Here is a 12,162-nt window from a genome sequence, read left to right on the forward strand (position 1 = left end):
TACAACAAACTCCACCTTCCCTCTGTCTCCTGAAAATATATGTTAATTGTAAAGCAAATGTAATTTATTTGATTGCTTTACAAAAACATGCCATATGCCATGTGAAACTGCATAAAATTAAAATTATATCGGGGGCCCGATAAGATGGCCTCAAGGGCCGTAAATGGCCCTCGAGACACAAGTTCCCCACCCATGCTGTACTACTGTATTGTACAGTAGATGCAGACAGTGTTACACTGTACTGCACAGATCTGAATTGAGGACTACCACAGAGGATGCTATATACAGTAAATCCATAGAGTAATCCACAGAGACCCAAACGAGAGTGCTAGAGGAGAGGGAGTGCAGCTGATTCATCACAAAGATTTAAAAATATATATTTTTAAAAAGCACTCAGAGATTATGTTTCGTTTTATGTTCAGATGTTTTTGTGATGAACAGATTTCCACCTAAAAAAGTCACATTTAAGCATTGAGTATACTGACACACTGTACTGTCTACATTCCAGAATGGTAGTATTCTGACTTTATGAGTCATTTTGACAAGGCCGACACACAAACATAGACCAGACACGCAGACGAATGCCTGTAAAATCACAACCTCCTTGGCTTGGGACTTCATTTCTTCAAGGGAGTGGAAAGTGAAGGGTGCCCGCTGTGAGGGAGCCTGGTATCAGTAGACAGGGCCAGAAAAGAGATGAGGGTTGGCCGGGTGACGGGGTTGGTACGAGGCCAACTGGGTACATATATACAGTGAGTAAAGCCAGAGTCCACAGACTCCTTTTGTTGGAAGCGAGTCAAGATCTCTTATTTGTCAAGCATGACACAGAAGCAGATTTTCTTATGTTAGTGCTAAGCTTAGAGATTACAAGCTTCAACATGAGCTCCTGTTGTTGTTATAAACATTCAGACACACGTTTTTTTCTTTCTTTTGTTTTTGTTTCTCTTTGCTGTGGTAATGTGGAATGTCATGTCCACATCATGTACTAAACCTTTGCTTTTGTAAAAACAAGCATGTTGATGTTGTTTTCTTTAGTGTGATGAAACTATTGTTACTAATAGTTCTTGGAACTTTTTGTTACTGGAAATATCTTGAAAGACAAATCTGTCATGAAGGTCTTAACTCCCCAGCTGCAGTCTATAGAAGACGCTCATCTCCTTCCCTGAAAGGGGAATTCTTTATCCATTCAAGTGTGAAGAGAGACTGCCCCCTTGTGGCGTAGTTAAAACAAATCGACCCCAAAGCTTTAACCATAAGCAGATACCCTGGTTCAGAAAATAAAATGCCACTTATACAGTATGTTTCAGCCGATTTACTGAGCCAGATGATCCCTATGTAGAGACCAATTCAGTCAGAAGAATAATATGTCATATATACTGTAAAAATTAAAAGCCCTTAAAAATTAGAACCATTTAAAGTTATTGTAGGAGCCTAAAAGTACTCAGGAATCTATGCACAACAAATTGGTTCTTTGAAAAAAATTGAAGTTTACTTGAGGGTTTCTCAGAGTCCCCTCGGAACCCTTTTGTCACTGTGGAAGAATCCCTAAACGGTCTCTGAGGAACTGTGGGCTTTTTCCCAGAACTTTTAGCCCCCCCAAATTGAACATTATTTATGGAACCTTACCGTTTTTTTACTGTGTGTTTTACTGTGTTTTTTACTGTGTAAGGTCAGTCAATCACGCTTGTCCGCTTATGATTTTTGCTTTTTTTACAAACTCTGAACTTTTCTCCCACAGCTCACAGCTGCTACAATGGCACGGGTGGTAACTACAGGGGCACGGTGAGCCAAACCCGCTCGGGCTACCACTGCCAGCCGTGGAGCAGCCAGTACCCGCACCGCCACACACTCTCCCTGGTGGAGTACCCGGAGCTGCGAGGGGGGCACAACTTCTGCAGGAACCCCAGTGGCCAGATGGAGGCGCCATGGTGCTACACGCTGGACCCCGAAGTCAGATATGACCTGTGTGACATCCGCCGCTGCCGTGAGTGAAATAATAAATAGCCATTCATAAAACTGTCATTGGACAGCGGTATACTGTATACAGCTCACTATTTTGCTGTCCACATGCATGAACTTTTTATAATGTTATTATGTACAGTATTTGTATCCTTTTATGTTATGTAATGAATATATATTCACAATAGGGGTGTAACGATATTGTATCGAACCGAGAAATCGTGATACAAGGAGGCAGTATCGTGATACACCCTTTCAAAGTTTTATTACCCATTTAGTCCAGAAAACAACGTTCTGATTTGATGTGATAGTGTTTCCAAACTTCAGTGGAGATACATTTCAGAAATCGTGGGGTGTATCGAACCGTAGGTCGAAAATCGTGATACGAACCGAAAAGTGTGTTGAGTGTATCGTTACAGCCCTAATTCACAATGCTACTTCAGCTCATGCTCAAAAAAGTTCACTTGAATAGGACCTACTTATATTAAATTTGTTTGCAAAGTATTTGTCAGTCATTTAGTTTAGTAATTAATTTAGAGTGCATGATTTTTGTGTACCAAGACAACAATGTGAGGCAGAATGCAAGTAAATGAGAAACATCAGAAATCAGAATGAGAATCTGCCAAATTGGTGAAGCACGCTTGTCTTAGTTCAAATGAACATTAGAACAAGGAATTGAACTCTGACTGGCTCGGGTTTAATTCAATACTGTACAATTTATAAAAATGAGCTCATTTTACACCTCCTGTGTCGGGAAATGCAAACTTTATCTCCAAGCTATATCAATGAATTGTATGGTTTAACCTAGCATCCAGCTGTACCCATAAGATTCAATGACAGTTGCAAGCTTGTAACTAGAAGTAGCATCAACACTGAGAGAAAATGGCTGAACCAACAGAAGAAATGTAAAACCCAATTAGTTAACCCATTGACGCCTAAGGCACCAGCAGAAAAAGGGTGCTGAATGCCTGACCCTTTTTAAGAAAAGCTGCCCTCAGCCTATAAAAACCTAAATATCTCAGCTTCTGAAGCACATAAAAATATGCACTAAGTTGCATTTAAACGCTAAGTCCCTCATCTTTCATTAGAATGTGTTCATTCATCTCAAACAAACATAGATTTGTAATAAAGTTATCTCAAAACTCATGAGCCTGAATGTTGCGTAATGCAGCTCCGCAACGCAACATCAGGCATCAATGGGTTAACTGAAGAAGACGTCTAAGCTTATTTCCAGAGATGGGGATGTCAAACTCAGGCCCGGGGGCCAAATCTGGCCCGCGGACTCATTTTATTTGGCCCGCGAGATCATTTCAAATAAGTATTACAGTTGACCCACCTACACTATTAATATATAGCGTAAAAAGACTTAAACATGAAATTTGGTGTGTCACAGCAATACGAGTGGGCCCAGGTCGGTGAAAAAGCTCACACTCATATGCTACAGAATATGTACAGGCACACTTAATATATGGGAATCTGTTTGTGAAATATAAACATGAGTATTAAGTGTGTATATGCACAATTTTAGTCCATCTTTTAAAATAAATATTGAGTTTGGCCCGCGACTTTGTTCCAGATTTTGATTGTGGCCCACGGTCAATTTGAGTTTGACACCCCTGCTTTAAGTGTTTCTCTTAAGTGTGTTCCTCTTCCTCTTCCTCTTGTCTCCAGAGCCTCCGGAGAGCAGTAAGAAGGAGATCCTGTACATCGTGGTCCCTGCCCTGGCCATCCCCATGGTCATCGCCTGCCTCTTCTTCCTGGTCTGCATGTGCCGCAACAAGCAGAAGGAGTCTGCCGACACGCCCACCCGCCGCCAGCTCACTGCCTCGCCCAGCCAAGACATGGAGCTGCCCCTACTGAATCAACACAAGCACCAGGTGAGGAAGAAATAGCACATTATAAAACTATATCACTAGAGTACTCTAGATTACACGTTATTATATGGAGCTGCCCCTACTGAATCAACACAAGCACCAGGTGGGAAGGGATAAATAGCACATTATAAAACTATATCACTAGATTACCGGTACTCTAGATTACATGGAGCTGCCCCTGCTGAACCAGCACAAGCACCAGGTGGGGAAGAAATAGCACATTATAGCACTACATCCCTAGATTATACTAGATTACTCTAGATTACATGGAGCTGCCACTGGTTAACCAGCACATGTACCAGGTGTGGAAGGGATATCACTTTATAGCACTACATCACTAGATTACTCTAGATTACATGGAGCTGTCCCTGCTTAACCAACACAAGCACCAGGTGGGGGAGGGATAGCACATTATTGCACTACATCACTGGATTATACATAGTTTTTTTGTTTATAAACATTGTGTTGGAGGGGCAAGATACTGGCAGCCAACCACATGAGCTAATTTCTTGACCGGCAGCTGTTTTCAACAATCAGAGGTTGAACAGTGCGCAGACAGGGTTGCGCAGCTAGGTATTGTTTACAAACGGAGAACCCATGTACAGTATACTAGATTATACTAAATTACATGGAGCTGCCCCTACTGAAACAAACACAAGCACCAGGTGAGGAAGGGACAACACATTATAGCACTACGTCACTAGATTAACCAGGGACAGCTCCATATAATCTAGTAAACACAAGCACCAGGTGTGGGGAATCGGGTACCAGAACCTTGCATTAGACTCCATTTACACTAGATTACAGGGAGCACAGCACAGCACTTCACAACATTTACTCAAGATTACAATGTAACTGCCCCTGGCACAAGCACCAGGCAGGAAAAGGGCTAGATAGTACAGCATAGCATAGGACTTCACTACATTTACCCACAATATAATTTGTTACAAAGTCCATTTGTCATTGTGCCACAGTACATCCACCACCAGCCTGAATGGTTTCTCCCGCCCCTCTATTGTGTTAGGCCAAGCCGCGCGAGATCAACCTTTCTGCGGTGCGCTTCATGGAGGAGTTGGGAGAGGACCGATTCGGCAAGGTGTACAAGGGCCACCTGTATGGCACGGCACCTGGAGAGCAGACACAGGTATGGAATCAGGATCCTGGGACCCCACTATGTACCCCTGTGTTTTCTTACAATTATTATGTGTGTCTGTGTGCGCTTTGTTGTGCATGTTTTGTGTGTTGTGTGTGTACACTGTATTTGTTTCATTTAAATTGCACATCTGGAGTCTGCCAGGTGTAACACGATTGAAAATCCTAGTGTGTAGTGTCGGTTATATTAACAAATTTGACAAAAAAAAACAATTGGCCAGAAATGTATCAAGAAGAAGTGCATTTCCTGACAATACAGTAGTACACGATCTTGCCTAATTTATACACTAGTTATGCCACTGCACCTAAGGAGTTAGATAGTTAGTATTTTCTACTTTTATTTCATACACCTCTGCAATACACATGATGACAGGTCTTTGTTATATAGCAGAATTTAGCAATAAAATACACTTGTAATTCTACTTTCAGTCTCTACTAGCTCTAGCTCTATACAGAAAAACAAAAAACCTAAATTTTTCTTTGGGATTAATAATGTGACGCTACTCTACTACTTGACTTGATTTTTCTTGACGTGTGGTGGCCATCAGGATGAAGTATACTGGTACCTCTAATCTAAAGAACAAACATTAGTTTCTCCTTTGGAATTAATAAACTAACTATGCGTTGCTACTTCATTTGACTTGGCAGCTTTAATTGCTGTTTGGTAGCCATGGCCTACTGAAGTGGTTAAGGAGATGGGCTTTAGATAAGAGGGTTGCAGGTTTGAATCCCACCCTTCGACTCCCTACCACTTACTCCATGACTGAGGTGCCCTTGAGCACCCTAACCACAGACTGCTCCGGAGACTGTTGCCAATACCCTGTAGACAATTGTAAGCCACTTTGGATAAAGCGTCAGCTAAGTGCAATATAATTTCATGTAGTGTTTGAGATTAATAAGTAGTAACTCTACTGTACTCCTTCACTTGTCAATGACAGGTGGTGGCCATCAAGACGGTGAAGGACAAGGACGAGGGCGGAGCGCTGCGGGAGGAGTTCCGCCACGAGGCCATGCTGCGCTCGCGCCTGCAGCACCCCAACATCGTCTGCCTGCTTGGGATGGTCACCAAGGAGCAGCCCATGAGCATGCTCTTCAGCTTCTCCAGCCACGGCGACCTGCACGAGTTCCTGGTCATGCGCTCACCACACTCCGACGTCGGCAGCTCGGACGATGACGGAAAGACGGTCAAGTCCACCCTGGAACAGTCTGACTTCCTGCACATTGTCACGCAGGTACGGTGCCAGTGTCACCCCTACCACTGAATGTTGTTGCCACTTTGGTCTGTTTACTGGTAGCCCTTCCATGCTGTAATACTTTAATAACCATTGAAAAGTGAACTACCATAATACTACAATACTATAAAATGGCCTTTAGTAATGCACTATGACTTGGTCATTGCCATTCTGGTAACAGCAAATTTATAACGCTATGTCGGGTTAATGTGATAATGTTTACGGTCAAGTCCACCCTGGAACAGGCTGACTTCCTGTGCATTGTTACTCAGGTGCAGTGCCAATGTCACAATTTGGCATCTAGTATGTGCTTAAAACCAATACAGTCAAATCTACCTGATATGCCTCTTGATATGGTGGTCAAGTCCACACTAAAGCAGACAAACCTCTTGTTCATTGTGGTGCCAATTTGTAAACATATATAAAATAACACAAATATTATATAAGCATGGAATAAACAGGCATGTACTGGATGTGCTTAAGGCCAATACAATCAAATCAACCTGATTTGCCACTTGAATGTGGCAGGGTAATTTCCTGCACATATCTCACTTCGACCACTTTAAATAATACTTCTATAGCGACTTTAATCTCAATTCTCAAATCTGTAAACTGAAGGTTTTATAATAGCTTATGTGTAGTAGTCAGTCATCCTATTGTAGCCTACTGTATGTATATTGTACATTACTGTAAAAGTATGTACTTTTTCCAGGCTGGTTTGTAACCCTACATCTGTTTGTGCAATCCACTGCACAACAGGTGTTCATGATGTTTAGTGTATCAGCGATCCGAGTAACGTTATGAGTTGCCAACGTTATAATTTGCCAAGATGTCCATTCATAAATTCTGTACTTCCACCCTACTGCTATTCATGCATGATAAAGTGTGATGTCACATGCAAATGGTCAATACTATGTATTTTTTACATATGACTTTGTGTGCTTTGTATAAGTACTGTAATGTCAATAAAGGCATTGTATTCCATTCTGATCTATTCTATTCCATCCTACTCTACTCTGCTGTATTCTACACTATCCTACTCTACTCTACTCTACTCTATTGTATTCTACTCTACTCTACTCTACTCTACTCTAGGTGGCCGCGGGCATGGAGTACCTGGCCAGCCACCACGTGGTCCACAAGGACCTGGCTGCCCGCAACATCCTGGTGTACGACAAGCTCAACGTGAAGATCCTGGACCTGGGGCTGTTCCGCGAGGTCTACTCGGCCGACTACTACAAGCTGATGGGCGCCAGCCCCTTCCCCATCCGCTGGATGTCCCCCGAGGCCATCGTCTACGGCAAGTTCAGCACCGACTCGGACATCTGGTCGTACGGCGTGGTGCTATGGGAGATCTTCAGCTACGGCCTGCAGCCCTACTGCGGCTACTCCAACCAGGACGTGATGGAGATGGTGCGCAACCGGCAGGTGCTGTCCTGCCCGGACGACTGCCCCGCCTGGGTCTACACGCTCATGCTGGAGTGCTGGAGCGAGTTCCCGGCGCGCCGGCCGCGCTTCAAGGACATCCACACGCGCCTGCGCTCCTGGGAGAGCCTGTCCAACTACAACAGCTCGGCCACGCAGACCTCGGGCGCCAGCAACACCACACAGACCAGCTCGCTCAGCACCAGCCCCGTCAGCAACATCAGCGCCGCGCGCTACGTCAGCCCCACCAAGAAGGCCTCCCCGTTCCCGCAGCAGCCGCAGCCCCAGTTCATGGCCATGAAGGGCCAGATGAGGCCCATGGTGCCGCAGCAGCTCTACATCCCCGTGAACGGCTACCAGCCCATGCCGGCCTACCCCTACCACCTGCAGAACTTCTACCCCATGCAGATCCCCATGCAGATGGCGGCGGCCCACCAGCAGATGGCGCCGCAGATGGTGGCCAAGGCCGGCTCGCACCACAGCGGCAGCGGCTCCACCAGCACGGGCTACGTGACCACGGCGCCGTCCAACGCCTCGGGCGGCGCCGAGAGGGCGGCGCTGCTGAGCGAGGACGGGGCGGGGCCGGCGTCGGGGCCGGGGCACAAGGCGACGGCGGCGGAGGAGGACATGATGATGATGATGGCCGACGGAGCATCGCAGAACGGACGCCACAGCGAGGACACGTCGGTCCCCGAGACGGAGCTCCTGGGGGACAGCGAGAGCCCCCAGATGGAGAGCAATGACTGCCATCATGCCGAGGCGTAGGGTGGCCTGCACCCCTGACCTCTCCCTCCTCCTCTTCCTCCTCCTCCTCTATCCCCTCCTTTTACTTTTCTGGAGCCGTTCACCATAGGACGCTTTTGCACACCTAAGTTCGAGCAGGTGCATTGGATGTAATAAGCAAATATCCCGCGCATAGTACCATCTATTACACTTACGATTTCTATTGCTCATACTGTTTCGGTCGTTCAGGTTAGATTCCTGATGTAGGTCTGAACGAAACGAAACCAAAACGCTTGAGCAATAAAAATGCAAGTGTAATGGAAGGTGTGTGGGATATTTACTTACATATTACTTTCCTGGAGACGACCAGAGCCTCCTAAAATTACTGCCACCGCGCGGAGGCATAGGGTGCTCCTGTCCTACTCCTACTCCTACTCCTCCAACACTTTCTTTTCTGGAGCCAACCAGAACCTTACCCCGGAAAACAGAATGAGAACTCTTGCTACAGAGTGTTTATAGAGACTTTGTTTTTTGTTTTGTTTTTGTATTTTCCTGGGTTAGTGAAATGTACAGTACATGAGTAGGATGATGTAACAAGTGAAGGGAAGACATTTGAATGAAACAGTAACTGAATTGTAATTTATGAGGCTTTTTTTTCTCACCGCAGTCACTGACATGGTGTGTGTGCATGTGTGTGCGACGTGTGTCTGTCTGTGTGTTTGTGTGTGTGGATGTACGCAAGTGTGTGATGCTGAGCTTTAGGACTTTGTTGGGATATTTGTTTGGCATCTAGGCTTTGTATTGGGAAAAAGGACTCCCATCAGCTGATGAAGAAGAATTGAGTCGTTTCAATAGCCTCTGCACTGTGGATGCCTTCTGCCCTGACTCCCGGGCAGTGTCAGTTTGTTGCAAAGTCATTCAGAAGAATTGATGTTCTTACTGTTGCTGTGCAACAAGACGTGTTTTTCTTGTTTCTCTTTCTTGTGTTTCTTGTTTTATTTTGTCTGTAAAACTACATATTTTTTTTTAGGTTACTTTAAGTCAGTGATGCTTCTTTTGAATGGTTCATAGTAACGGCCTCCTGGACATTGTTCAGTCCATGCTCACTGACCTGAAAGTAATTCATTGTGAAGAGCCCAACATTCAGCAAAGGTTGACCAGCAATGAACTTGTTTGAAATGACCGGACGAGTGGTTGAATTAAAGCAATGCTGTCTGGATGTTGCTGGATGACTGTCTAAACACCAGAATACCAAATGGAAGGGATATAGTGTGGTACAGTGACTTTTGGATACGGCTGTCCAAAAAAATGTCACCATATATGGACCAGCCTAAGGCCAGAAAGCATTGCTTGAGGACACCCATACGAGTCAGACGGTCATTTTAAACAGTCCCTTGGTCTAGATAACCATCATAGCACAGTATGATAATACCGTTAGCCTGTGGACATAGTTGCTTACACTACATAGTATGATGGGAAAATTCCATGGAACAGAGCACATTATGCTAGAAATGAACAAGGTAGCTCAATAAGAATTGTATGGCTGGGCATATAACTGACTTGTATGAATATCTGCCTTTTAATGCCGTTTTTTTAAAGATAATTTTCTTTTAAACTTTGATGCCTTGTAAAAAAAAAACATGTAATTTATGTAATTTTGGAAAAAAAATGGATTGTCAATTTTTTAAGTGTCTTTGCCTTTTCTTTAGGGGCAAGATATTTTAGTCAGTGGTGTTATTTTCATGTCCTTGCCACCATACCTGCGTTTTTAACCAAGCTGTTATAACAAGTGTTAATCATATATTGTGTACATCCAGTGACTTGGAGGGTCAAATAAAAAGAAGTAACAAAAATTTGATGAGTGTACAAATGTTATAACGCCAACTCTCAATCTACAGAATGTGTTTTTTTCTAAGTTCCTGATTGGCTTGTTATACAGTACATTTATGAATCATTTTTATTACATCAAAATGCCCAGTAGCACAGTAGTTTGCTATTGTGAATGCGTTGTATTATTATTCGAATTACTGGCCTCCTGTGTCAGGCCGCAAATCACTGTCTGGGTTGGATGACGATGAGATCTGTTTTGACAAAATATTGCACAGCCCTAGTTTATATATATATATATATAGATATAAGACTTGCTTTGCGCAAAATTAATTTGATGGAGTGGCATTGCCCAAAATGCCCAGAAGCAGGCTTGTATTACAGCATCACGACCGTTTGAGGTAATATCTGTGCTAAGTGTGTTTTCATGGTAAGAAGTGTCGTTGGCCATGAAGAACTTTTCACTTTACATGTAAGGGGCGTGTCCTTTAAATTCTCTAAATAAATCGACGTTTGTATGTCTAGCCAATTTAGAACGGGGAAGTCCTCCTAGACCAGCCTTTTTGAAACGAAGATTTGTAAAACATCTCGTGCTTTGGCCGACCAGATCTTTCAGCATCGTAACATCTCTCCTTTCCAATTGCGTCCTCTATGGCTCATTGTTTCCATCAGCAAGAACTTAACTGCAGGTGCACTCCTGACAACCCGTATCACCTTTACGCAAAGTCCATATTGGGCATCAAAACGGCTTCTGCAGTGAAGGTGGCTGTTGGTACACGGCGCAAAAGAGAATTCATTCCAGAGGAGCAAAAGGATGGCAATTACTGGTTTAAACGAAACAGGAATAATGAAGCGGCGAAGAGGTCACGGCAGCGCAAACGGATGGAAGAGTACTTGCTGGAGACGCGGGCGGTCCAACTCTTCCACGAGAACGAGGAACTGAAAGCAGCACTTTCCTCCGTCAAGTACAATAGCTCGGACAGACCACCGCATTACGATTCGGTGAAACCTTGCTTTTACGAGTCCCGTGGCGCGCCATCATTTCTCCCTCCATCACAACCAACGGCAGGGCTGGGAATGGATCTGTGGCCATATGAGAGAACATCAAGACTTTCTCGTCTTCCACCTCTGGCCGGCGTAGGACCACCTTCCGTGAGTGCTGGTACAGACATGCTCCCCGTCTTCTACTTTTCATCTGATAATCTGTCTGGTAACTGCACCCCAACATGCCCTCTCAACCATACTGGTAACTACTCACCTTGTGAACTTGCTCAGTTTGATGTAAGGCAGAAGTGCCCAGAGAAACTGCACCCCGAAACGCTTGATTTGGAATTAAATGGTGTGATACCCCCACTGTTAAATCAACGCTGGGGGTATCAAAATCCAACGGGCGAGGCGGCACCAACTGACCACCCAGTAAAGCCTTTGGATAATCTACCAGCGTGGATGAGCTACACAAAGGATGCGCCAACGAGTGATCCCAGAGGCCATGCCATTCACGAGGTGTCCAACGACATTGAACGCGTAAAACCAGGCCATGGCGGCCCTTCCGCACCTCTCTTGCCACATAAATTACGATTCAAGACCAGCAGACTGTTCCCGGACAGTTCACGTATGGCAGCGTCCAGATGCGCGCCTGGAGAGAAGTTACAAGGGACTAGGGAAGGCCCACCTGTTGCCACAGAATTCGCATTACCGAGTGCGCAATATGTGTGGTACGCTGAAAGGCATACATTGTAGTCTAAATGCTAAAATGAACCTAGGATTTTCTATGGATAGTCTGGTTTTAAAGGTTTAAATTGAAACTGTTTTTTTCCCTGAGGGATTTTTTTAACCAACGTGTATAGAATTTGGCGAGGCCAATCATGTCTTTGCGCATGTGGCTTAGAATAAATCATCAATGCTACTTTCCCATTTTGGATGCCAATAAAATGTTGAATGTGGAACACAAGTTGTTCTAACCATTTATT

At 44.5% G+C, this 12,162-nt stretch overlaps 1 protein-coding gene across 1 annotated transcript in view; it reads left to right on the plus strand.

Annotated features, from left to right (window-relative positions):
• Positions 1-10,354, plus strand: part of ror2 (receptor tyrosine kinase-like orphan receptor 2) — a 146,751-nt gene extending 136,397 nt beyond the window's left edge. Inside the window, exons 7-11 of the mRNA XM_063210550.1 lie at positions 1,739-1,984; positions 3,631-3,836; positions 4,858-4,977; positions 5,924-6,217; positions 7,313-10,354. Coding sequence (XP_063066620.1) covers positions 1,739-1,984; positions 3,631-3,836; positions 4,858-4,977; positions 5,924-6,217; positions 7,313-8,407 — 1,961 coding nt within the window. The 3' untranslated portion in view covers positions 8,408-10,354. The remainder of the gene's footprint in view (positions 1-1,738; positions 1,985-3,630; positions 3,837-4,857; positions 4,978-5,923; positions 6,218-7,312) is intronic.
• Positions 10,355-12,162: the final 1,808 nt, after the last annotated feature.

The sequence above is a fragment of the Engraulis encrasicolus genome, chromosome 11, assembly GCF_034702125.1.
Source record: "Engraulis encrasicolus isolate BLACKSEA-1 chromosome 11, IST_EnEncr_1.0, whole genome shotgun sequence".
NCBI classification, from domain to species: domain Eukaryota; kingdom Metazoa; phylum Chordata; class Actinopteri; order Clupeiformes; family Engraulidae; genus Engraulis; species Engraulis encrasicolus.